General features: G+C 43.4%; 1 protein-coding gene and 1 long non-coding RNA gene across 2 annotated transcripts; one reads left to right on the top strand and one right to left on the bottom strand.

Annotated features, from left to right (window-relative positions):
* Positions 1 to 3958: 3958 nt before the first annotated feature.
* On the top strand, positions 3959 to 5219 carry LOC144670647 (uncharacterized). Its single transcript, XR_013573895.1, has 3 exons — positions 3959 to 4167; positions 4383 to 5020; positions 5085 to 5219. It is a non-coding gene; the product is annotated as an uncharacterized LOC144670647 (long non-coding RNA).
* A 9-nt stretch (positions 5220 to 5228) lies between these two features.
* Positions 5229 to 24750, bottom strand: htr3b (5-hydroxytryptamine (serotonin) receptor 3B). Its single transcript, XM_078533018.1, is given in 9 exon segments — positions 5229 to 5515; positions 9796 to 10005; positions 14104 to 14314; positions 15062 to 15219; positions 19737 to 19906; positions 21048 to 21157; positions 22620 to 22664; positions 24575 to 24706; positions 24709 to 24750. Coding segments are annotated over 9 exon segments (1362 nt in total). The 3' UTR covers positions 5229 to 5231.
* Positions 24751 to 26114: the final 1364 nt, after the last annotated feature.

The following is a 26114-nucleotide window of genomic DNA, read 5'->3' as shown; positions in this document are numbered from 1 at the left end:
ACTTTTATAATTATATCTGATTTCCTAGCAACCTCGGGTAACCCCAATTTTAACTTTTCTGCCAACTTTGTTAACTTACTTTTGGTTATTTTTTCCAACCTAGTCAGTTATCTCTTCGACTCCCAGACAAGTCTTAACAATTGCCAAAGCCATCTTGCAAACTCACCAACTCTAAAATACCTCACAAAATACTGAATTCAAAGTGCTTCTCGTACTCGTGACCTTAAGACTCACCAATTCCAAACCAATCAAGGAATTAGAAATATTTTTATCCCAGCAAGAGCCCCCAATTGTTATGACCCAGCAAAAGTTAAAGCTGAGTTATGTAAAAATCTCAGAGGGCAACTTTAAGCAACTGTCATAGCTTATATTTTAACATTTGTATGTCTGAGATGCAGCTCTAAATTCAGGATTCAGACCACCAGTTCTCAAGAGGTCTTATACTAAACTAAATGAACCATTTTATTCATTTACACAAGTTAAATATATACACATGGCTACAAATTACTACTATCATAACTTTTAACAAATTCTCAATCTAATCTCCATTAAGGCAACAGCAACCCATAGATTTAACCAGACACCAGGCAAAGCATTTTCACCTTATAAATTCAAATTTAGGTTCTTTTCACTTTGGTTCCTGTGGAGACAGTTGTAGGCTTACAGCTACTTTGATCTTACATTGCCTCTGCCCTGCACACACGAAAACTGCTATCAGTTATTTCCAGCACATCTCATTGAATGTAAATGTTCATTGTATCACCAGCCTCTTTGAACTCCACCTCTTTTAATAATAAAACCCCTTTCATAGTACCAATCTTATTAGTAATATAAACATATTGCTTGGTCTCTGCTAGCTAGGTGCCAGATTTCACCCCACTTCTTAAATGCTCTATTCAAAAAAATGCAAATTCACTCTACCTCTCTTATGTCTCAAAACTAGTACACTGCAAAGCACCCAGACTAGCTGGCTTTAATCCAATTATGACACACCCACAGACTAAACCTCTATTTTAAAAGAAAAATATTTACCAATAATATTATATACATTAATTGCTCCATGATACATGTAGACACCATGGTACATATTTGAAAACACATGTCCAGGTTGTCGTACTCACTTTAGCTTCACTATTCAGCCAACAACAACTATAGCATTTATATAGCGCCTTTACAAAGTAAAACATGCCAAGGTGTTTCACAGGAGCGTAATCAATTTATACCATTATTCCTAAATCAGGGAAGCTCCACAGTACCTTTTTCCTTCCTTGACAGTCATGAATAAACCTGTTGTTTGTTAGATAAAGTCTCCCCCACATCTACCCTCCAATTTTTCTCTCTCCATGGCACCATATTTTATCTCCTTCAATTTTGCCTCCGTCTTGTTCTCTGTATTGTATCCTTTCTCTTTCTTGTGTCAGTCATGGTTCAATGGGTAGCGCTTTTGCCTGAGTCAGTGAGTTGTGAGGTCAGGTCCTTGTGCTCAGACTTGAACACAAAATCTAGACTGACACTGCCAGTGCACTACTGAGGGAGTGCTGCACTATTGGTGGTGCTGTCTTTCAGTTGAAATGTTAAACCAAGGTCCCATCTATCCTGGCAGGCAGATGTAAAAATCCTATGGCACTAATTTGAAGAACAGGGAAGTTCTCCCCTAGTGGCCTAGCCAATGTTAATCCCTCATTTAGTTGGGATTTCATTGCTGTTTGTGGGAGCCTGCTATATGTAAATTGACCACTGGGTTTCCTACATTACAAAAGTGACTACACTTCAAAATTACTGCATTGGTATTGAAGTGCTATAGAATATCCTGAGGCCATGAAAGGTGCTATAGAAATGCAGGTTCTTTCTTTCACAACCTCAATGTGCTGAAATAAAGGCTGAATTAACTGTACCAATTTATAATCTTTCAGAAGATCTCAAATCTGCAAAACTGTTTACCTTCTTTGATTTTGTTTCTCCTGCAATCTTCAGGCTTTTAAAACCAAAGTTTAATCTCATCGAATCCCTAATAGTTACTGATTAATAATGTCCTTTCTGACTCCTTTCACCCTTAGGAGTGTCATAGAATTGGACCTTGGCCCTATACATGAGTCTCTCAATAGAAAAAGTCAGACAAAAGGTTGCATTTAATTCAGGATACTGCTGAAAAGAGAGACAAGTTATCAAAGCTTTTGTCATTCACTCATCAGGATAGCTTCCAAGAAATTATTTATCATGTAGCATAAATTATTGTTCCCCCCGTTACTGTTGGTAATTTCTTGTGAGTTGTCCTGATGAGTGCAAGATGAAAAGCTTTAATAGCATGTCTCTTTTTTTCAGCAGTACTCAAATTCTGTACTACCAAACAACTATTAATTCAGCATAATAAGTTTATTTCTTCATACATACAATTTACACAAAAGTTCTTTTTTAAATGGCAGGAAGTGTAGATGCAACTGGGCATTCGCTTAATACAGGAACATTGAAAAACATGCTGAATGGGGAAGCATCATTGGGGTCCACATGACCAGTCCCAGTGAACATTGAGTGCCAACCCAGAGCTACTTTTCCTACCATCACAACAAGGAGACTCTCTCCAAGGGCCAAATGCACAAGTGGGGTCTTGCAGGGTCATCTTCCAAGTGGGTCTCAATGGGCCATTTGCCCAGAAATATCTGGGGTGAAGGGTATGGATAGTGCTAAGTTATGGACAATTGACACAGAGTTGTTTCTTAGGGCAGAATTTTACACTGGCGGGATTTTACAGTCCCACCGAAGCCAATGGACGTTTGAATGGCTTGCTGCATTTTACAGCCCTGCCCCTGCCCTGACAGTGCTGTAAAATTCCTCCCTTAGTTTGATTTGAATCAAATTCAAATTATTAATTTCCAAACTTGCCCATATGATGCAGTTTGGATTCTGTCTCCACCTCAAACAGTAGAGTTTTGTGAATCTATACTCTAGGGTGTTTTGTATTGGTTTTACACAAGCCTCACTTAAAGACCCCAACAGATGCACTGGACTGTGGAGAAACCCTAGTTCATGATTCAGATTTGGATATCTGAAAACTGAAATCCCAAAAACTCAATTGGAGTTGGACAAAATACTTTGTGACTGGATTTCCTTTGATGTTATGCCTCAAACATTTTAAACCTGGAGACTTCAGAAATGAAATATCTAAATGCAGTCATGCAGCAAAAGGTTCCACTGTGGGATTGTCTGGGTCTAACCTCAAAACCTAATCTCTAAACCCTAAAATTCCCTCCACAACCCTTTCCACCACTCTCCTTTAAGATGCTCCTTAAAACCTGTCTCTTTTGGCGACTTATCCTAATGGCCCAGATCTTCCGTTTCCTGGGTGGGGGTGGGGGTGGGGGGATGGTGTTCGTACCCTGGAAGATGTGCTGGGGACCCCCCCCCACCACCCACCACCACCACCTGGAAGTCCCCACGCACAAAATTGACAATGGGAATTGCCCAGGAAGTTTAAACTTCTGAAGGGCAATTTCCCTGCACCTGGAACCATTTAATACTCCAATTTAAATCGGAGACATTGGATGGTTCTGACACTCTTAGCAGAATAATTACCCAGGAAAGTTAGAAGGATTAAAACCACTTCTAACTCCTGGATAACTATGGTACTGACACCACAACCCCTACTGGATCCCCAGACTACTCTTCCCACCATCCCTGCCCCCGACTATGCCCCCACACCCCGACTACCCTCCTGACCCCCTGACTCTTCCCATCCCCTGACTACTAACCGACCCCTCATTCACCCACCCATGACTACTCCCCATCCCCGACTACCCCCCCACCCCTGACAAACCCCCACACCGACTACCCCTACCCCCAATGATCTCCTAACCCCTGACTTCCCTCATGATTCCCCAACTAACCCACCTCCCCACCACCACCCCACCCCACGCCCTTTCACTGTGACTCAACTGAAATAGACACAGGTGACGCCCAGAATCTGAGATAAAAAGAAAATAAAAATAAAACATTTTGGGGGTGAATTTAAGCTAACCATTAATGGCCAAACCTTCAGCTGACTAGACCTTAAATTCTGGATTTAGCTCCGTGAATCTCTCCGTATCTGTCTTCTCATTAAGGATGCTCCCCAAAAGCTATCTCTCTGACCAAGCTTTTGGTCACCTATCTTCCTGTGAAGCAGCTTGAGATGTTTTGCTATGTTAAAAGTGCTATATAAATGCAAGTTTTTGTTATTGTTGTAATCCATTCAATGGGACAATGAGGGAAATACTTTGATCACTCATTTCATACACTTAAATTCAATGAAAATTAAAACAGGCCTGGGTGCAGAATGGAGCAGTCAACCTATGTCCGCCCAGCGGGTGAGATGAAATGAAACCCTTTGCTTTAAGATCGTTCAGTAGAAACCTGACAAAATGGATCTCAGGTTGATACATTGAATGTCTTTTCTCCTGGAAGATGTTGTCAGATCTGGTGTGTATTTGCAACAGTTTCATATTTACTTAAGTCTGGAATCAGATATTTCCAAGCAGAAAAATAATCCCAAATGACCTTGAAATCAGTTTGGTCAGATCTGAGAATCACTTTGAAGCTACCCTTTATTATATGCACTTCATGCTGAATGGTTATATTCATATAATATTATGTTTCTCTCAACATGCATCCTGACATGTAATCTGTTCTGCTTTCAGATTTTAAGGTATTTAAGGACCTTTTATTGATTTTTCACGGTTAAATGCTTAAATCAGAGACTGCAGAATGAAGCAACAACACTTGCTTCTTGTTGAAAAATTCGGCCTTCGAGGGTCGCAGGATGGAATTTCAGCAGCTGATTTCAGAGCATGCAATTTTTGGTGGAATTTTTTGGTTTACAGGATTCAGAAGGTGAGTAAGTTGGAGAATCTTCAAGGGTAGCATGGACTAACTGCCCCTTGCAGATGATGATGCAGTGGCAAGGAATGGTATAGCAGTGATGGAGGCCACTCAGCCCATCCTACCATACTGGTTGATCCTCAATAAACTGAAGGGAGGAACTGACCAAGTGACTAACCAATCTTACTCTAATCACAATTGAACTGCTCAGACTTGACTTGTCTTACAGCCAGCACTAAAACTCTGCTAATCTTACAGTTTAAGGTTGGCTTCCTCCCCAAACCCCTGATAGCCCAACTTTTAGCAAAAAGGGACAAGAAGTACCTGAATTATTCTTTTGCTGGTTCAGTCTGCAGTCTCTGGGCTTTGATATTTGAGGACTAAGGGCTACTCCATATCAGCCAGAGAGTTGTCATGGTAACAGTGTAAATTCCAAGTATCACCAAATACAAACGGAAGAGAAACGTATCAAATCTGTAACAAAATGCCAGCCAATCTTTCTTGGGACTGGTTTCATCTTCCAGCTGGTACAAGCAGAACTTGATTGAAGTAATCTCCTTCAGTACCTCTTTCATAGGTAGCTCATTGGCGTGCACACTTTGGGCCTCTTTGTCAAGAACTTCCTCTTGCTGTTGTACAGGATTTTTAGTGTCGCTGTCAGAAACTTTAGTAAGAGAAAACACAAGAGCATTTAAGTTAACGTTGGTAGTTGTAGGAACAGGAGGAGGCCACTCATCCCCTTGAGCCTCTTCCACCATACAATTGGATCATGGCTGATCTACATATTTACTCCATTTACCTGCCTTGGTTCTGCAACCCTTACAGTTGCCTAACAAAAATCTTATCAATCTTTGTTTTGAAATTTTCAATTGACCCCCATCCTCAACAGCTTCTTGGAGGAGAGAGTTCCAGATTTTCACTACCTTTTGAAGGAACTGATGTCAACGCTTGATGACTAAGTTCCAATTTTAATCTTATGCCTCCATGTTCTCCCCACCCTATCAGATGAAATGGCTTCTCTTCTTCTACCCTATTGAATCCTTGCATCATTTTAGACATTTGAATTATGGGTGTGTTCCAGTTAGAAATTGTTACTTTTGTGACATTCCGTTGACATTTTTGAAAATTCACGAGATAAAGAAGCCAGAGAGCGTGAGAAATGGGATTCAGGCCATCGTAGCAAATCTTTCCTGACTATGTAGAACCCACTTCACAGTGGACTCCAACTGTTCAATACAAGTAGCTGAGGAACAAAATGTCAGCTGTGGTTTCTATTGGTAGCACTATTGCCTCTGCATCAGAAGGTTGTGGGTTCAAGTCCCACTCTAGAGACTTGAGTACAAAATCTTGGTTACACTTAGTGCAATAAGGAAGGACTGCTGCACTGTCAGAGGTGCTTACTTTAAAGATAAAACTGTCAATGAATGCCCCATCTGCCTCTCATTAAAAAAGTCCTACTATGCTATTTTGCAAAAGAACAGGGAACTACTCCCCAGAGTCTTGGCCAATATTTATCTCTCAACTAACATTCACTAAAACAGTTTAACGGATCATTTATCACATTGTTATTTGTGGGAGCTTGCTGTGTGCAAGTTGACTGTTGCATTTCCCCACATTACAACAATGACTACACTTCAAAAGTATTTCATTGCCTGTAAAGCACTCTTGGAAATTCTGGGGGAGAATTTTCTCCCCGTTGGGCGGGCCGGTCAGGAGTGGGTGCGGAGCCGACCGCCACCCGTGATTGGCTGCGCGCCACCATTTTATGTGGGCGGGCCAATTAAGGCCCGCCCAGTGTGAGGCATGCCCGGTAGCGAATGAGCGCAGAAATCTCCTTGAGGCAAGGAGCTGCCTCAGGGAGATTATATTCAATGTGAAACATCAACATAAAAAAAGTTGAATATCATTTACACATGTCCCCCCCATATGACAGTGTCACATGAGCTGGGACATGTTTATCAAATGTTTAAAAAATCTTTATTAATTAAATAAGTCCTTCATGAAACCTCAGCCCACCCGTGGATGAGGTTTCATGAAAAATATGAAGGCTGCTTGGGCTCTTCACCTGCCCAACAACCTTAATCAGCGTGTGGGGCCTGCCCCCGCATGCCGAACAGACGATTCTGCCCCTGAGGATGTGAAAGACACTATATAAATACAAGTTCTTCTTGCAATTGTCTGCCTCTGTCCACTCAAGTTAAATGGAGGTAAACTTCCAAACATCTATCCAACCGAGGGTTGACACTATTCAGACACTAGAAGGGTTTAAAATTGATAAGGAGGAGATATTGGATAGGCTGCCTGTCTGTACTTAAAGTTGGTAAGGCAACAGGACCGTGTGAGATGCAGCCAAGTGTACTGAGGGGAGAGTGGAAATTGCAGAGGCACTGGCCATAATTTTTCAGTCTTCCTTAGACTCAGGGGTGATGCCAGAGGATTGGAGAATTGCAAATGTTTTACCTTTCATTCAAAAAAGGGCGCAAAGATAAGCCCAGCAACTAGAGGCTAGTCAGTTTAACTTTGGTGGTAGGGAAACTTCTAGAAACATTAATTTGGGACAACATTAATGGCTACATGGACAAATGTGTGTTAATTAAGGAATGCCAGCATGGATTTCTCAAGGGAAATTCATGTTTAACTAATTTGTTGGAGTTTTTGAAGAGGTAACAGAGAGGGTTTGATGAGGGCAATGCTTTTGAGGTGGTGTACATGGACTTGCAAAAGACATTTGGTACAGTGCCACACAACAGGCTTGTGAGAAAAGCTCATGGGATAAAAGGGAGAGTAGCAACATGGATGTTGGTTGAATGACAAGAAACAAAGAGTAGAGGTTAATGGATTTTTTCGGGCTGGAGGAAGGTGAGTAGTGGATTTACCTAGGAGTCAGTGTTTTTTTTCTAATATGAATTAATGGCTTAGACCTTCGTATACAGGGCACAATTTTAAAATTTGTGGATGATACGAAACTTGGAAGCATTGTGAACTGTGAGGAGGACAGTGTAGAGCTTCAAAGGGACATGGACAAGTCGGTGGAATGGGTGTTCAGGCGGCAGATTAAGTTCAATGTGCAGAAATGTGATGTGATTCATTCTGGTATGAGGAACATGGAGAGACAATCTAAAATAAAGAGTACAACACTAAAGTGGGTGCAGGAGCTGAGGGACCTGGGTGTATATGTGCATAAGTCATTGAAGGTGGCAAGACAGGTTGAGAGATTTAATAAAACATACAGTCTCCTGGGATTTATTAATAGGTGCATAGAGTACAAGAGCAAGGAGGTTACATTGAAATTGTATAAGACACTAGTTAGGCCTCAGTTGGAGTATTGCATCCAGTTCTGGGTGCTGCACTTTAGGAAGGATGTGAAGGCATTGGAGAGAATGCAGAAAAGATTCATGAGAATGGTTCCATGGATGGGGAAGTTCAGTTATGAAGGTAGATTGGAGAAGTTGGGGCTGGTTTCCTAAGAGAAAAGAAAGCCGAAAGGAGATTTGATGGAGGTATTCAAAATCATGAGGGGTCTGGGCAGAGTAGATAGGGAGAATCTGTTCCCACTCGTGAAGGTGTCAAGAGCGAGAGGGCACTGATTTTTAAAAATTGGCAAAAGAAACAAAAGCGACATGAGGAAAAACGTTTTCACCCAGCGAGTGATTAAGGTCTGGAATGCACTACCTGAGAGTGTGGTGGAGGCAGGTTCAGTTGAAGCACGCAAAGGGGAATTAGACTGTTATCTGAAAAGGAAGAATGTGTAGGGTTATGGGGAGAAGGTGGGAGAATGGTACTAGATGAATTGCTCATTCAGACAGCCGTGCAGACATGATGGGCTGAATAGCCTCCTTCTTTGCTGAAATGATTCTGTGATTCTGTGATTACCTACCCTCCAGGATTTTGCAGGATCTGGATTGATTTCCAGGACCTTGTTATGCGTGAAAAATCACACGGAGGCATTTTTTTCCATTATTTTTGAACAATTACTCTCTTAGTTATCTGGCTCAAAATTCTGGGTTGACGTCCAATGGGATTCTCACATTCGGTGGGCGTGGGTGCGCTTACCTATAAAAACCCTCATAATTGTGTAAGTCCAATCGCCCTGCCAGTTAGTATAAAGATGGTCCTGGAAAGAGAGACCATTTCCTACCTGTCGGATTATTAATCAGCCTGTGAATTCTTCCCGCTAGTTTATGCAATTCTCCACAGGGGAAGTGTGAAGGTAGGGAAAACAAACTTGCTTTTCTTTGGCATGATATTCCCAATGTCCCAACTGCGCAGAAGCCATCATGTTCTATGAACTATTCAACCATTTCCATAGCTTCCACATGCAGTGCCCTGGGATATCCTGGCTTTAGTTGTTAACAACCACTGGCTCTGACTTTGGGGAGTAATCTTGACCTGGCAGATCTGAGGCTTGTTTTCTTTCTCCTGCTCTCCAGTATATAGCTTCTTCAGAGATTTTCCAGTCGTGTCATGAAGATTGGGAAGGCCCTCGTCTCTGGTGAGTTAGCAATTCTCAAAAGGAGCAATAGTGGGAGTTCCACCATTGGTCAAAGCTCCCCCTCCAACCAACCTCCCCCCCTACCCGCCCCCCCCCCCACCCCCCCCATTCCCCACCCCCGTTGCCACTGCCCTGCTGGGTTAGAGGGAGTTAAAAAAATCAGCCAGGGTTCCAGCTCCTGACTCCTATAGATAGAAAGTACCTGTTACCTGAAAAGCAGGAATGGGACCAGATCGAGTCTGAGTGTGATGTCTCCTACAGGTCGAATAGCCTGTTGACCCTTCCCGGTGAGAATAACCACTTGAGGGCGGTAATGGAGGGCAGCTGCACCCATGGAACCCAGGGGAAAGATAAAAAGGGGACAAAAACAAAAAATGCAACTGTTGGGAGCTAATATGGGGACGGGGAGTGAAATAAAGGAAGAGTATTTGCAGCAGTAAAAGAGTTCTCACCCCTGTCATCACAGATTCCTTCTTGGGTCCTCAGTGAAGTGCAGAGACTATCCGTGGTGCTCCAGTTTGAAGAAGTAACCTTGGAGAGGCAATGCTTGGACAAAACAGACTTGGGCTTGGCTTCCTTATTCATGCTCAGGAGTTTTGCAATTAGAATAGATTCAGCTAAGCTGATCACAAGAAGAGCCATACAGACAGCAAAGAACACTCCTGAGGAAGGGCAGATCAATGGTACATGTTTGGTGTTAGTGAGTACAGAAAGGCGTGCACTTATATTCCGGCATTTTACATCTTGCTTCCCGTCAGATACACAACTGCAGGTTCTAACTTTTAAATTCTTTCTGCAGCTTTCCCCCCCTTGACAGGCAGCCTAACTGATCAAAGCAGCAGCAGGAAGAGGGGAGCAGCCAGAGCCCAGGTTGCCACCTTGCAGGGAGAATTCTAGGGGAAAGGGAGTGACCGTGAGGGGAGAGAGGTGGTGGTTAGGCCGGTAGAGTGTGGTCGGGGCAGAGGAGGAAGCAGGCAGGAGGTTTACAGGTGAGACAAAAACAGAATTACCTGGAAAAACTCAGCAAGTCTGGCAGCATCGGCGGAGAAGAAATCAGTCAACGTTTCGAGCCTTCATGGCCCTTCGGCAGAACTGCAGCATAGTTTCAACAAGGGAGAAATATAAATTGGTTTAAGGTGGGTGGGGGGGGGCGGAAAGAGACACATTGAGGGTGTGGTGTGAGCAGATAATAATCAAAAGATGTCACAGACAAAAGGGTCAAAGAGGTGTTGAAGGTGGTGGTCTTTGTCTGAGAAAAGTGCTAATTAAGAATGGAAAACAGGATATTCAAAGTACAGCTCTAGTGGGGGTGGGGTGGAAAGACTAAAGGTTTTAGTTTTAGATTTAAAAATAATGGAAATAGGTGGGGAAAGAAGAATCTATATGAATTATTGAAAAAAAAGCGGGTGGGGGGGGAAAAGAAACGGGGTGGGGATGGGGGGAGGGGGAGTTTAAGATCTAAAGTTGTTGAATTCAATATTCAGCCCAGAGGGCTGTAAAGTGCCTAGTCGGAAGATGAGGTGCTGTTCCTCCAGTTTGCGTTGGGCTTCACTGGAACAATGCAGCAAGCCAAGGACAGACATGTTGGCAAGAGAACAGGGTGGAGTGTTAAAATGGCAAGCGACAGGGAGGTTTGGGTCTTTCTTGCGGACAGACCGCAGGTGTTCCGCAAAACGGTCGCCCAGTTTGCGTTTGGTCTCTCCAACGTAGAGGAGACCGCATTGGGAGCAACGAATGCAGTAGACTAAGTTAGGGGAAATGCAAGTGAAATGCTGCTTCACTTGAAAGGAGTGTTTGGGCCCTTGGACGGTGAGGAGAGAGGAAGTGAAGGGGCAGGTGTTGCATCTTCTGCGTGGGCATGGGGAGGTGCCATAAGTGGGGGTTGAGGAGTAGGGGGTGATGGAGGAGTGGACCAGGGTGTCCCGGAGGGAACGATCCCTACGGAATGCCGTCAAGGGGGGTGAAGGGAAGATGTGTTTGGTGGTGGCATCATGCTGGAGTTGGCGGAAATGGCGGAGGATGATCCTTTGAATGCGGAGGCTGGTGGGGTGATAAGTGAGGACAAGGGGGACCCTATCATGTTTCTGGGAAGGAGGAGAAGGCGTGAGGGAGGATGCGCGGGATATGGGCCGGACACGGTTGAAGGCCCTGTCAACGACCGTGGATGGAAAACCTCGGTTAAGGAAGAAGGAGGACATGTCAGAGGAGCTGTTTTTGAAGGTAGCGTCATCAGAACAGATGCGACGGAGGCGAAGGAACTGAGAGAATGGGATGGAGTCTTTACAGGAAGCGGGGTGTGAGGAGCTGTAGTCGAGGTAGCTGTGGGAGTCGGTAGGCTTGTAATGGATATTGGTGGACAGTCTATCATCAGAAATTGAGACAGAGAGGTCAAGGAAGGGAAGAGAAGTGTCAGAGATGGACCACGTGAAGATGATGGAGGGGTGGAGATTGGAAGCAAAATTAATAAATTTTTCCAGGTCCCGACGAGAGCATGAAGCAGCACCGAAGTAATCATCGATGTACCGGAGAAAGAGTTGTGGGAGGGGGCCGGAGTAGGACTGGAACAAGGAATGTTCCACATACCCCATAAAGAGACAGGCATAGCTGGGGCCTATGCGGGCTATGCCTGTCTCTTTATGGGGTATGTGGAACATTCCTTGTTCCAGTCCTACTCCGGCCCCCTCCCACAACTCTTTCTCCGGTACATCGATGATTACTTCGGTGCTGCTTCATGCTCTCGTCGGGACCTGGAAAAATTTATTAATTTTGCTTCCAATCTCCACCCCTCCATCATCTTCACGTGGTCCATCTCTGACACTTCTCTTCCCTTCCTTGACCTCTCTGTCTCAATTTCTGATGATAGACTGTCCACCAATATCCATTACAAGCCTACCGACTCCCACAGCTACCTCGACTACAGCTCCTCACACCCCGCTTCCTGTAAAGACTCCATCCCATTCTCTCAGTTCCTTCGCCTCCGTCGCATCTGTTCTGATGACGCTACCTTCAAAAACAGCTCCTCTGACATGTCCTCCTTCTTCCTTAACCGAGGTTTTCCATCCACGGTCGTTGACAGGGCCCTCAACCGTGTCCGGCCCATATCCCGCGCATCCTCCCTCACGCCTTCTCCTCCTTCCCAGAAACATGATAGGGTCCCCCTTGTCCTCACTTATCACCCCACCAGCCTCCGCATTCAAAGGATCATCCTCCGCCATTTCCGCCAACTCCAGCATGATGCCACCACCAAACACATCTTCCCTTCACCCCCCTTGATGGCATTCCGTAGGGATCGTTCCCTCCGGGACACCCTGGTCCACTCCTCCATCACCCCCTACTCCTCAACCCCCACTTATGGCACCTCCCCATGCCCACGCAGAAGATGCAACACCTGCCCCTTCACTTCCTCTCTCCTCACCGTCCAAGGGCCCAAACACTCCTTTCAAGTGAAGCAGCATTTCACTTGCATTTCCCCTAACTTAGTCTACTGCATTCGTTGCTCCCAATGCGGTCTCCTCTACGTTGGAGAGACCAAACGCAAACTGGGCGACCGTTTTGCGGAACACCTGCGGTCTGTCCGCAAGAAAGACCCAAACCTCCCTGTCGCTTGCCATTTTAACACTCCACCCTGTTCTCTTGCCAACATGTCTGTCCTTGGCTTGCTGCATTGTTCCAGTGAAGCCCAACGCAAACTGGAGGAACAGCACCTCATCTTCCGACTAGGCACTTTACAGCCCTCTGGGCTGAATATTGAATTCAACAACTTTAGATCTTAAACTCCCCCTCCCCCCATCCCCACCCCGTTTCTTTTCCCCCCCCACCCGCTTTTTTTTCAATAATTCATATAGATTCTTCTTTCCCCACCTATTTCCATTATTTTTAAATCTAAAACTAAAACCTTTAGTCTTTCCACCCCACCCCCACTAGAGCTGTACTTTGAATATCCTGTTTTCCATTCTTAATTAGCACTTTTCTCAGACAAAGACCACCACCTTCAACACCTCTTTGACCCTTTTGTCTGTGACATCTTTTGATTATTATCTGCTCACACCACACCCTCAATGTGTCTCTTTCCGCCCCCCCCACCCACCTTAAACCAATTTATATTTCTCCCTTGTTGAAACTATGCTGCAGTTCTGCCGAAGGGCCATGAAGGCTCGAAACGTTGACTGATTTCTTCTCCGCCGATGCTGCCAGACTTGCTGAGTTTTTCCAGGTAATTCTGTTTTTGTTTTGTTTTGGATTTCCAGCATCCGCAGTAGCTTTTAGCTTTTTGTTTTTATCTTTGTGTTTACAGGTGAGGTTGTTAGGCAGGAGGTGGGGGAGGGGGTAGGGGGAACACTCTTGTTCCTCTTGGACCACAAGCAGTGCTGTAAAAGCAATTATCTCAAGGATCTAGATTTTCTGGCCTCCCTTCACCAGTTGAATATCCTGAGGCCTGGGAGCCTTGGCTGACATCAGTTAAAAAATAAACCTCTTGTTAAAACACGATCTCCTTAAAAGATTTTACTGACTGATCCACTTCCTGACAATGAATTGGCTGCCTTCCCCCTATCCAGCATTTTCTGATCTCATTTTACCTCAACATCTGGGTTGAATTTGAGCTGAAGTCTGGGCGGTGACAGGATTAATGCGCTTCCTAGACCCGAACCCTGCCAGCACGATATGTGTGAACACAGATATAAGTCGCTTGTTTCCGAATCGCCTGCTTATATTTTTGTTTTGTAAAGTTTTGAGGCGTAGAAAAGAAAAGAGAACGTTACCAATGAGAGGCGTTTTCATCGCAGTTGTGGGAATGTCATCACTTAGATTCATCCGAAACACCGTATATCCAAGCAGGATGCTGGATTTGAAAGTGATTCGCCCACTGCTGTTTGGGGGCAGAAAGTAGCTGGTCACATCTACAAGCATCAGAAATATGCTGGGCAGAAGCAGACGGACCACGTAAAGCAGTGGCCTTCGCCTTATCACAACCTGCAATGCAAAAAGGTTCGTTGAGTACTTGTTATTCTTGCCGTCCTCTTTAAGAAAGGGAGGAGATGATGATGAGAGGTTTGCAGAGCCAGTCCCAGGCAGGCCTCAGGACGCCTGGGCAGTGACCTCCCTTGACTTGAGCCAATCTCCTTTGCAACATTGATAGGGGTACTCCCAGCACCCAATGGAACGAAGAATCATTTTTTTCAATGTAGCCCCCACTACCACACCCTCAACCCGGAGTTACCTTGGATCACCCCTCCGGCATCAACCGTACGACCGGTAAAGGTTACGTAGGCTTTTAGACGTCTGGAAAGGAAGTTCAAGCCATGGGTCCTGCTGAGACTTCAAGGCGTTAAAGGAAGAGATTCCTTGGGGAAGCTTTGGAAAACAATTCCACCCCCCCCCACCCCCCCCACCCCCAAGACATTCCCCAATAAATAGGGCAATGTGTGTGTGGGGAGGGGTGCTGTGGTTGGTTGGGAGATTGCCCATAACTCCCCCTCAACCCTCCAACTGCAAGTTCAAAGGTGGAAACGAGGTGAAATCCTGGTGGAACTGCATCTAGTTTAAATTCTTAGTGTAACCGCTAAATGATGCCAAACCTAAGCCCAGGAATTTTAGAGCCCCTGTATGAATGGGCGGTTTTGAAATCGTTCACACTGAATGTATTAACTTAAAAAAATTTAAGAAATCTTGCCAGTCTTTATGCTCACAGCTGGAACATGAACTCTCGCATCTACTTACGTTAAACTGAATTTGGGCATATTCCCTCCCTTCATCGTACATCGTTTCATATTTGGAAGGAACGGACAGGAGTTCCCATTCACCGTTACCTAAAAATGCCCTGGTATTATTCTCAACCTCTTCAAAGCTTCTCCAAAGCTTGAGATCGATATCGCTTACTGCAAAATAAAGAGAGAGAAAAGGGTGAGGTGGCAGCTCGCAGACAAAAGAAGCTCCTCAGTCAAATTTAAATCTTTCATGTGTGGAGCGAAGAGGAGCAGGAACGCTGCTTCCAGGGACCTCACAAGGAAGGCCGCAGCTTTCACTACCACGCACTAACCCCACCACCATCCCCTCCCCTCCCTGCCTTTTGACTGAGGCTGGTGCTGTCTATATTTTTGTCATTCATTCACAGGATGTGGGCGTCATTGGCAAAGTCAGCATTTACTGCCCATCCCTAATTGCCCTTGAGAAGGTGGTGGTGAGCTTCCTTCTGGAGGCGGCTGAGTGATTTGCTATGCCATTTCAGAGGGCAGTTAAGAGTTAACCATATTGCTTTGGCCCTGGAGTCACATGTAGGCCAGATCAGATGACGACAGCAGATTTCCTCCCCTTAAGAACATTACTGGACCAGATGGGTTTGTATGAGAATCCAGTGATTTAATGGTCAACGTTGCTGATACTAATTTTTTATTCCCATTTTATTTAATTAAATAAGAAGTAAGAATAATCAATTGGGGGAACGCCAACTTCAATGGGATAAGAATGGACCTGGCCGATATAAATACTAAGATTAGCAGGCAAAACTGTAACTGAGCAATGGATGGATAGGTAGCAGGTGTAGCTTAATGCAGACAAGTGTGAAGCGATTCATTTTGTTAGGGAGAATGCAAGGAGACAATATAAAATAAAGGGTCCAATTTTAAAGGGGGTGCAGGAGCAGAGGGATCTGGGTGTATGTGTACATGAATCATTGAAGGTGGCAGGACACGTTCAGAGAGCGATTAATAAAGCACATGGCATCCTGGGTTTTATCAATATGGGCATAGGGTACAAAAGTAAGGAGGTTATGCTAAACCTGTATAAAACACTCGTTCATGGGATGTGGGCATCGCTGGCTAGGCCAGCATTTATTGCCTATCCCTAATTGAGGTTTGGCCTCAACTGGAGTATTACGTCCAGTTCTGGGCACCACTCTTTAGGAAAGATGTGAAGGCATTAGAGAGAGTGCAGAAAAGATTCATGAGAATGGTTCCAGGGATAAGGAACTTCAATTATGCAGAAATATTGGAGAAGTTGGGACTGTTATCCTTGGAGAAGCGAAGGTTGAGAGGAGATTTGTTAGAGGCATTCAAAAGCATATGATAGAGGAGTCTGGACAGAATAGAAAGAGAGAAGGATTGAGAATCAGAGGGCACAAATTTAAGGTAATTGGCAAAAGAAGCAATGGTGACATGAGGAAAAGTTTTATCATGCAGAGAGTGGCTGGGATCTGAAATGCACTACCTGAGAGTGTGGTGGAGGTAAGGTCAGCTGAGGCTTTCAAAAGGGAATTGGTACATTATCGGAAAAGGAAACATTTGCAAGGTGACAGGGAAAAGGCAGGGAGTGGCACCAGGTGTATTGCCTCTTCAGAGGGCCAGTGCAGACATGATGGGCTGAATGGTCCACTTCTGTGCTATTACCTTTATATGATTTTATGATTGAATTTAATTTCCCCAGCCATGGTGGTGCCTGTTGTAAATCCTATGTAACCCTGAGTCATTTCTTGAGGGAACAAAGTAATCAGAATCAAGACTCCCAAGAAGAGCAAATGCCCGTGAAGATTTTCATGACCATTAAGCCTTTGAACAAGCCTTTTCTAAGTGTAGTCGCAAGGTTCTCTTGTATAAATCCAGATGGGCTTTCCATCTTCCATTTGCCATGGAAACGTTGTCCTTTTCCTTACACACAAAGCACTGCAGCTTTTTTTAAAAAACCTGTAAGTGCCGCGGATTGCAATGAGAAAGACAAGATAATGGAGGCATCTCTTATAGAAATGGAAAATTGATTATTAAAAAAAAAGATATTTAATCGGATAATTTTAATGTGGATGTGAATGCCTGAGGGAGAGTAATTACGTTATGATGGCCAGATGAGAAGAAATAGGGAATAGATGGAGCACCGCAAGGTCTTGGCTCATGCCTGAATTGTTCTCCCCAGAAAGTGTGTCTTCTTGATGTCTGCTTTCACCTCATCTCTCTGTAATTGTTGATGTAAGAGCCTTTAATAGCCCTGACAACACTCTTCACAAAATGCACTCTCCGCATTTTATCCTGACCTCAATTTGGTCAGACCAACAAATATTTAGAGCAGGAACAGAATCTGCTGTATAATGGCATCAGAAAGTTTTACAGCAAAGAGAACACCCTTCAAGTTTTTGTGTCCATGTTTTAATTTATTTATTCTTTCCTTGGGTTGTGGGTGTCCCTGGCAAGGCCAGTGTTTTTTGCTCATCCCTAATTGCCCTTGAACTGAGTAGCTTACTAGGCCATTTCAGAGGGCAGTTAAGAGTCAACCACATTACTGTAGATCTGGAGTCACATGTCAGCAGATTTCCTTCCCTAAAGGGCGCTACTGAGTCAGATTGTTCACTAATCCATGATAGTTTCATAGTAACCATTACTGACACTGGCTTTATATTCCAGGTTTATTTAATTGAGTTTAAACTCCTCCAACTGTCGTGGTATGATTTGAACGCACGCCCATAGAGCTTTAGCATGTCCCCCTCCCCTGCCGGGATTGCTAGTCCAGTGACATTACCACTACACCACTTGATGTTGAATCTCTGACAGAGCTATCTGCATAGTCCAGTCCTTTTTCCCTGTACTTTCTCCATATACTGCAATGCTTTCCTCTTTTCCATCTATTTATCCATTTCTGATTTAAAACCTATTATGGATTCTATTTCCACCATTGTTTCTGGTGGGACATTCCATGTTTTAACCCTAACAACACTCTGCATAAAGAAAATTCTCCTAACCTCTCTGAATGATCTTAAATTTATGCTCTTCAGTCATTAATTCGCTGACCAGCAGAAATAGCTTTTTGCTTACTTACTCTATTTCAACCTTATATAGTTTGGAAAATCTCCTCAATGATAAAATTATGAAAGATTTGATAGTGTAGCTGTAGAGAAGTTTTTTTTTGCAAGAGGCAATAACTATAAAATGGTGACAAATAAACCCAAAAAAGGAATTCAGGAGAAATTTCTTTATCTAGAGAGCAGTTAGCATTGCTATTACATGGAATAGTTGAGGCAAATAGGGGCAGCTGGATAAATACACAAGGTTGAAAGGAATACAGGATATGCTGATAGTGTGAGATGAAGACAGGAAAGATGAGGTTCAGCTGGAGCATAAATGCCAGCAGACACCAATTGGGCTGAATGGCCTCATTCCAAGTAAATCTCTGCTCTTAGGAAAAGAGCTCCTTCATCTAATGTCAGGAAAGGTTCCTTTGGTTATTTCCTCACTGACTAGGTGGTTTTGCTTTTTTTCTAATTTCCATCATCTCTTAAAGAGCTACCCTATAGCCCTGCACATTTTTCCTTTTTAAGCATTTATCCAATTCCCTTTTGAAAGTTACTACTGAATCTGCTTTTTTAAAAAAACAATGTTGCTGGGCCAGCATTTATTGCCCATTAAGGGCTGAATAGGCCATTTCAGGAATTGCTGGAGTCACAAGCAGGTAAGGACAGCAGATTTCTTCACCCTAAAGGGCATTAGTGAACCATGACAATTGTTTCATGGTTATCATTAGACTTTTTTTTTTACTGAATTCAAATTTCACTATCTGCTGTGGTAGGATTTGAACCTGGGTCCCCAGTGCATTACCCTGGGTATCTAGAGTATTAGTCTAGTGACAATACCATTACACCACCTTCCCCTGCCACTATCATTTCAGACAGCATATTCCAGGTCACAATGAGTCGCTGTGTAAATATAGAATTCTCCTCAAAACACCCCTGAAATATTTTGCCAACCATCTTAAATCTGGCTACTGACCCACCTGCTAGTGAAAGCAGTTTCTCCCTATCTAGTCTATCTAAACTCCACATCATTTTTTTATCATTACCATCCAAAAGGACAATGCAATAATAAAGCAAGCCTGAGAGTTATCTGGATTGGCTTTTGATGGGTATTGGAGCAGAGTGAAAATGAATGGCCAGTTTTAGGGCCTAATATTGGCCTATCCCCAATGGCAAATGGTTAGATGCTTCAGGCAATTATGTCTTATCTGTTTCAATCTCTTAGTTTTTATTTCTTATTGGTTCTTGACCAAAGGTAAAAGTAAAAGGACAGTGCTGTAACTTGGTAAACCAGTGAGTCATTCAGAAATGAGGTGGGGCTGCTGCATTAATAGGTCCTATCTCCATGGTAGTGGGAGAGAACAGGAGCTTGATGTACAGGCATAAGACACTATTTAATAAAGGATGCCTAAACAATGGAACTCCCTCCCTGAACCTCTCCACCTCTCTCCCCACCTTTAAGATGATCCTTAAAACCTATTCCTTTGACCATGATTCTGGTCAGCTATCCAATATCTCCTTATGTTGCTTGGTATTCAAATCTTATCTGATAATGCTCCTGTTGGTGCTTTAATTTGTTAAAGGTACTATATAAATGCAAATTGTTGTTGATTTTGCTCCGCTTACCTGTATGTAGCCAGCTACAGAATGTGAAGGTGCAGTTCTGTTTGTCAAATGGGAAGGCATATATCTCCAGTCTGCAGGCAGAGACAACCTGTATTGGCTTGTAGTTTTTAATGGCTCCTGAGGAATTCACGTACACATAGGGCATGTAAGGTGATCTGCCCACGTCAATGCTGCATGAGGAAATTAGCAGGACTCAATTAATGTCTTTCCGGGTTGTTAAGGAATGCCTAGTGACATAGATAAAATCAGACACACACAGGACCTACAAACCAAAGGACCTAATGTGGATCCCACAGGCTTAGCTCTGCTCTAACTGAGAGAACTGATGAGAATAAAGCAGAATCACAGAGCTTCTACGGTGCTGAAGGAGGCCATTTGGCCCATTGTGTCTGCACTGGCTCTCTGAATGAGCATTATGATTTCGAGCCATTCTACTGCCTTTTCAGATAATCATCTAGTGCCTGTTTTGAGTTCAGATGACTCTTCTTCAGAGATAAAGAGAAGTAGAAATTTGATGGATTTTATACTGTTTAAGAGGGGGTGGAGCAAGCAGATGGAGCAAAATAGAAGGTCAGGGATAGGCGGGAGCTCAGGAGAGATTGACAAAGATGTCATTGACACAAGACAAAGGGAGTGTTAAAGACTAAAGAAGGTGCTGATGATGGCATAAATGTAAGATTGCAGAATGTGTTAATAGCAGAACAAGGGTCAGAGCTCTGTGAAAGCACAACATAGAAACAAGTGACAGATCGCCCTGTAACCCTTTTTCCTTAACCAAGTGTTCCCCCCACTGTGGTCGACAGGGCCACCAACCACATCTCTGCCCTCAAACCTTCCCCACCCTCTCAGATTTCCAGCATCCACAGTTGTTGTAGGATGGCCGAGTTGTACTATTAATGATGGACTTGATCTGCAGATACTTCTTGGATGGAAACATTAAATTTATTTACAATATATTCAGCAGCAACTACATGTGTGCTTTCAACTCCAACTCTATCTCGAACTGACTACAGAGGTAGCCCACGCTACTCTCCTATTGGTTACTACAGATCATGTAATCTTCCTTAACAAGTATCATTCTTAAAGGTACATTACACACTAAATAAAACCAAAATTACTACAGCGGGTATTTTGCTTTTAGCTTTTGATTACATCTTAAAACTGGCTTGGGATGTCCTGAGCTTGTGAAAAATGCTATTTAGCTGCACATCTTTCTTTTTGATTATCTTGATTAAAAGAAAAATCTATTCAACAATGAGCAAATAGGGATGCGTTCCCTCATTTGCTGTTCATAAAACAATCGTTACTCACAATTCTTGAATTAGAACGTCAGGGATCCAAATGGTTTCAACAGGCAGTGAAATTTCATTGATGCCATCAAAACTAGTAGGATTCCATACGAGGAACTCATCCATCCATATCTGCAGCAAGAGCACAAAGAGGCCATGTGAGGGTGCATTGGTATACTTGTGATGTGAAATTCTTTACAATAGGCTGTGGAAGAGCAGGAGCTGTGGCAACAGGGTGCTGGTGCTGGGCTTATCAGTGTCCCGACTTGTTAGTCCAGGTCACAAATGTTTCAAATTTGATTCCGGGCCAACTGCACTGTTGGATCTTGTGGCACCAGGCCAGCAATTGACCCCTGTGCCAGAGTTCATGCCTTGATCACTATATGTAGCGATCTCTGTTGAAAAGTGTGTGCCGTGCTTCAGAGACTTCAGCACAAAATCTAGGCTGACGCTAGGGTGCAGCGTTGAGGGAGCTCTGCACCATTGGAGGTGCCGTCTTTTGGACGTGATGTCAAATTGAGATCCTGTCTGCCCTTTCAGATCCCATGACGCTATTTTGAAGAAGAGCAGGGGAGTTCCCCCCAGTGTCCCGGCCAATACTTATCCCTTAACCAACATCACAAAAACAGATTATCTGGCCATTATCATATTGCCATTTATTTTTTCTGCGCAAATCGGCTTCCGTGTTTCTTACATTACAACAGTGACTATACTTCACACTTGCCTGTAAAGTTCTTTGGGACATCATCAGGCTGTGAATGGTGCTAAATAAATGCAAGTCTATCCATCTCTCTGTAAGATATTGCCAAGTAATACTGCATTTGGCAAGGAGATGCGGAATGTGAGAAAGAATGACACATTATAAATGAAAATTCAAAAAGATACGTAGGGTCCATAATGCTGTGGCTTTGAGGCCTGGTATTATTGACAGATGAGTAGTGTATTCTGTTTGCAATGTGCTCAGTATGTCCCTGTTAGTGGATGAGCCACTTTACAACTGTTTATTTATTTATTTTTATTTGTTCACAGGATGTGGGCGTCACTGGCCAGGCCAGCAGTTATAGCCCACTCCTAATTGCCCTTGAGAAGATGGTGGTGAGCTGCCTTCTTGAACTGCTGCAGCCCATGTGTTGTAGGAAACCTCACTAAAGCCACAGTCTATATTAAAGAGAGACAGAAGCATGTAATTGGAACTCGGGCAGTGCTGTAGATATCCAACTGTTCATTAACAATGCATACCAGGGCAAAGGGAGAGCGGGGAGAGTATACAACTTTACAATTAAGGTTTTTCTCTTGCGTGCAGCCCTTCCCTTCGAATAGAGGTGCCCCTAAAGAGTTTGCATGGCCTCTAGTATCCAATTCTTCACAAGGGTCTTTGCTTTAAGAAAGGAGAAATATCAGGTGTTTTATGGGCCTTTCATTGATGCTAGCACCTGTCATTCTGACCTCTGACCCCTGACCTCTCTGATGCTCAAGTGGCATCAAGCTTCAAGTACTGGGAGCACCACAAGAATAATTAGATTATTGAATTATGCATGTTATGGGTCTGATAGGGGTTAATACGTTCCTATATAATTTTTGATACTGAACATACCTGTTGGTACCAAATATTTGTCCTCAGTTTTTGGTTCTGACCATCCTGCAAAAACAAAATAAAAAATTGACTTTTGCTAAGAGCTAGGACATTGTTTGTTCAGATCAATATTTATAAAAAGCTGTAAAGAGAATGCTCATGAATATCAGTCAAATTATTTTCTTAATCCATCAATCAAAATCCAATAAGCATAACGAGCTTTATCGGAGGTTGTTGTAATTGGATTGTAATGACGTGTGAGTCTTTAACCCTGCAGCGTTGGCCGTGGTTCAACAAGTAGCAGTCTTGCCTTTGGGTCCGAAGGTTGTGGGTTCAAGCCTCGCTCCACAGACCTGAGTACAAAGTCCAAGCTGATTTTCTTTTCAAAAGCAAATCCTGTCCTGAACAGAGGTCTGAACAATCCTCATCCACCACCACTCCCCTCTGCCTGGCTGAAGTTGTTCTCTCACTGAACAATTTCCCCTTCAACTTATCTCACTTCCTCCAAATAAAAGGTGTGGCTGTGGGCACCCACAAGGGCCCCAGTTATGCCTGTCTTTTTGTGGGGTTAGTGGAACATTCCTTGTTCCAGTCCTACTCAGGACCCTTCCCACAACTCTTTTTTTTGGTACATCAATGACTGTTTCAGTGCCACTTGGTGCTCTCGTCTGAATCTGGAAAAATTTATTGACCTTGCTTCCAATTCCCATCCCCCACCTCACCAGCTCTGAAGAAGAGTCATTCAGTTTCGAAACAGTAACTCTGTTTCTCTCTCCACAGATGCTGCCAGACCTGCTGGGTTTTTCCAGTATTTTCTGTTTTTTTTTATTCTTTCATGGGATGTGGGCATTACTGGCGATACCAGCATTTGTTGCCCATCACTAATTGCCCTTGAACTAAAATGGCTAGGCCGTTTCAGAGGGCAGTTAAGAGTGAACCACATTGCTGTGGGTCTGGGGGTCACATGTAGGCCAGACCAGGTAAGGACAGCAGATGGGATTTTGACAATTTATGAGACTAGCTTCATTAATTCAACTTAAATTCCACCAGCTACTATGGTGAGATTTGAACTCGTCTCACCAGAGCATTAGCCTGGGCCTCTGGATTACCAGCCTAGTAACATTACCATGGGGAGGTGGTGGCATAGTGGTATTGGTACTGGGTTTGAATCCCACCACGGCAGATGGCGGAATTTGAATTCGATAATAACCTGGAATTAAAAGTCTGATGACGATCATGAAACCATTGCCGATTGTCGTAAAAACCCATCTGGTTCACTAATGTCCTTTAGGGAAGGAAATCTGCCGTCCTTACCAGGTCTGGCCTACATGTGACTCCAGACCCACGGCCATGTGGTTGACTTTCAAATGCCCTCTGAATAAGGGCAATTAGGGATGGGCAATAAATGCTGGCCCAGCCAGCGACACCCCTGAATGAATTTAAAAAAAACCCCACTATGTCATTACCGTCTCCCCCTCTCTCTCTCCATTGCAATGCTGAGGGAGTGCTCCACTGTTGGAGGTGCCGTCTTTCGGATTAGATATTAACCTGAGACCCCGCCTGTTCTCTCAGTTGGATGTCAAATATCCCATAAGACTACTTCAAAAAAAGGGCAGCTCCAAAGTGTCCTGGCCAAAACTGATTCCTCAGCCAATGTTACTAAAACAGATTGTCTGGTAATGATCACATTTCTGCTTGTGGACCCCAAATTAGTTGCTGCTTTTCCTAGTTAACAATAGTGACTTCTAAAACACCTCATTGGCTGGAAAGCACTTTGGGGCATCCCAAGGCTATAATGTGAGGATTCAATAGATATGCAGAGTTTCATCGTACACAAAATAACTACGTGCAGGATCCTTCTAACCATAAAGTATGATCCTGTGGTAAAGTTATGCCAATTAAATAAGAAAAATATGTCACATGGTATACATACATATGTGACTTGAGAATAGTTTTCTTTAAAGGCGAACGCTTACCACTTCCAGCACAGCATGAAGGATGAAGTCGATGTAAATGGTCGTGGGCTGTGTCCAGTTTTTTACTGGTCGGACTCCTTTGTTATAATTTGTCAGTAGTTTCTCCATCAGTTGATGAGGTGTTGAATTCTGAAGGGATGCAGTGTAAGCAAAACCTGCTGAAAATAACAGATCATGCTAAGTTGATTGGCAAAAGAACCAGAGGGAAATGAGAAGAATTTACCTTACGTAGCAAGTTGTTATGATCTGGCATGTGATACCTGAAAGGGTAGTGGAAGCAGATTCAATAGTAACATTTAAAAGGGAACAGGCTATGATTTGAAGATATTCCAGGCTTTGGGGAGAGAACAAGGTATAATGGGACTAATGGGGTAACTCTTTCAAGAGCTGACACCAGCATATTGGGCCAAATGGCCTCCTTCTGTGCTGTTTCATTCCATGGTCTGTGATGACCTTTGACCCAGAAACTGTGCAATAGGGAAGATTTGTAATTTAAGAGCTGCAGTCAAAAAGGAGGGTTACAAGCAGGAGAGCTGGAGGTTGAAGGCAGATGCAGACACAAAGTGAAGCAGACAGGGACAGAAAGAGGAACACAGAGAATTCCTGTGAGTACAAGAAGCAAATCGCTCTCAGGAAGTGGTCAGTTTTTTCCGTTTGGACAGAAAAGGAGACACGAGCATTTGGAAGCAATGTGTGAGCTGGCTATAAAAGTTCCAAAACCTGGAAAGCTCGGTAGATAGATTGGAGATGCTGAAGAGCGGGGTGTTTTCCCAGAAGTGACCAAACCGTGAACTGAGGTGTTATTGGTTGGTCAGTCGAAAAAGAACAATGGAAACACTGTGAGGACTGTTGTGACCAAAGGGAGAGAGGATTCATAGAAATGTGCCCTGCTGATGATAATCATACCTGTGAAACTCGGAGGTGAAAACTGTTAGATAGGACTCCTGACCTACCGTGTGTGAGTAAAGGGCAGCATATTGTAGAACTGTGTATCTGTGTAATGCCATACATACTGAAGGGGAATGCTTGTGATTGTGAAAGACACACCTTTATTGTATTGATAACTTAAAATGAAATTTACTTTTTTGCCTGAAGCATCATTCGCCTGTTAATTCATGTTTAATTTATGTTGATCTTGATTGTGTTAAAGTAAAAATTATGAAAAGTGAAATCTTGTTGGTAATTTCTCACTGAGGGCTAATTTGGTAAATGTGGTTATTTTGGTTTATGGTTCCCCCATGGGTATCATAACCAAATCTGTGATCTAAAATAACAGTAGGAAATATTGAATTAAGAGCACAAACAATTTGTGGAAATTAATTAATTTTTACACTTAGGATTTGACTCAGAATTTATTCTGTACCATTACCAACAGTTAGGCTTGAATGGAACTGAGTATTTATGGCGCATGTAATAGGCAGTGCGATACCACAAACTAAGTACTTCTACCCAACAGAATTCCTCCTTACAATCTCTGACATTCATCAACCTATAGAATTCCTCTTGTCCAAACCACTAACAGATATTGACCAATAGAATA

This window comes from Cetorhinus maximus, chromosome 2 (genome assembly GCF_964194155.1).
Source record: "Cetorhinus maximus chromosome 2, sCetMax3.hap1.1, whole genome shotgun sequence".
Lineage (NCBI taxonomy): Eukaryota > Metazoa > Chordata > Chondrichthyes > Lamniformes > Cetorhinidae > Cetorhinus > Cetorhinus maximus.
The sequence above is the reverse complement of the archived record's forward strand: the minus strand, read 5'-3'. Positions and strand labels throughout refer to the sequence as shown.